General features: G+C 24.1%; 1 protein-coding gene across 1 annotated transcript; it reads right to left on the bottom strand.

The window, feature by feature from the left end:
* Window positions 1-300: 300 nt before the first annotated feature.
* On the bottom strand, window positions 301-642 carry EHI_142570 (uncharacterized protein; the record flags this gene model as incomplete). Its single annotated transcript, XM_001914454.1, has 1 exon — window positions 301-642. One exon carries the CDS (start codon window positions 640-642, stop codon window positions 301-303), a length of 342 nt encoding a protein of 113 aa, XP_001914489.1.
* Between the last annotated feature and the right edge of the window lie 639 nt (window positions 643-1,281).

Genomic DNA, 1,281 nt, shown 5'->3' with positions numbered 1-1,281 from the left:
TTCTATATGATTCATTTTTATTAATTCTTTCATTATAAATGTTGTTTTTCCTGTTCCTTGTTTCCCTAATACTATATTCAAACTATTATAATAAAAGAAGATTTGATGATGTACTTTTTGTATTTTATTCCCTTCTTTAATTTCTGATAATTTATCTTCTATCATTTCTTCTATTCTATCTATTCCAATCTCATCTTCTTCTTCTTCATCTTCTATACTATTTATATCTTGTGGATTTGTTTCAAAATATTCCATTCTAAAATTAATTAGTTCAAAAAAGTATTTAAATTAGATTTATTTCTATTCCCATTGAATAGCATAAAGAAGATTAACTCTTTCTTTTAAAACTCCATTTCTAATCTCTTCATTCATTCGATTCTCATTAATTAATAACATTCGATTTTTTTCTAATTCTTTTCTTAATCTCTCATTTTCTTCAAGTATGTCTATCATTAATTCAATTGCATTATCATTCATTTGTCTTTTAATAAAATGTGTAATCTTTTCTTTATTATTCATTTTATTCTTCTTTGGTTTTATTTCTTCATTTATTGGTTCTGGTGTTGTTGGACATGGTGGAAGCTCTGGTGCTCCTGTAAAGGAACACATTTGTGTGCTGTTGTTATCACTAGCAATTGACATCGTTTGTTTATCATTAAGATATTTAAGTTGTATTTATATCATCATTTCATTCTTCATTTGTGTTTCATTTCTTATTTATATCCTATTTTTCATTCATATTTCATTCATATTTCTATATTTTATTACTTTATTTCTATATTTCTTCATTCCTCAATTATTCTTTGCGTCATATTTATGATTTATTCATTCATCAGGGGTAATAAATAAATTAAAAACTCAATTTATTCGACTATTTATTCATTATGAATCTCATTATTTTCATTCATTCATGTCTTCCGTAAGAGATTTATTAATGGCGGCTGCTTGTATTGATCTTGATCCTGCAAATCTTCAAGTCGCCTCTTCTCTTTTATCTCAACTTGTTCTTCTTCTTCCATCAATCACAAATGAGAATGAAAAGAGAATACTAAAAAGCGTCTATTGGAAACTTGTATGGCAAATTAATGCTCTTACTGGATGGGGTAAAACCATTAATTGATTCTATTCTTTTATTATTCTTTATGTTTATTTTTCATTCAAAATTTAAATAAAATAAAACTAATAAAATAAAAGAGATAAAAATCATTCAATTATTATTTTATCATTAAGAAATAAATAAAATAAAAATAAATTAAGAAAAAGAATTAAATTAGAGAGAAT

Source organism: Entamoeba histolytica, genomic scaffold, assembly GCF_000208925.1.
Source record: "Entamoeba histolytica HM-1:IMSS scf_1104750518447 genomic scaffold, whole genome shotgun sequence".
Lineage (NCBI taxonomy): Eukaryota > Evosea > Mastigamoebida > Endamoebidae > Entamoeba > Entamoeba histolytica.
This window is presented reverse-complemented; position numbering and strand designations above follow the sequence as displayed.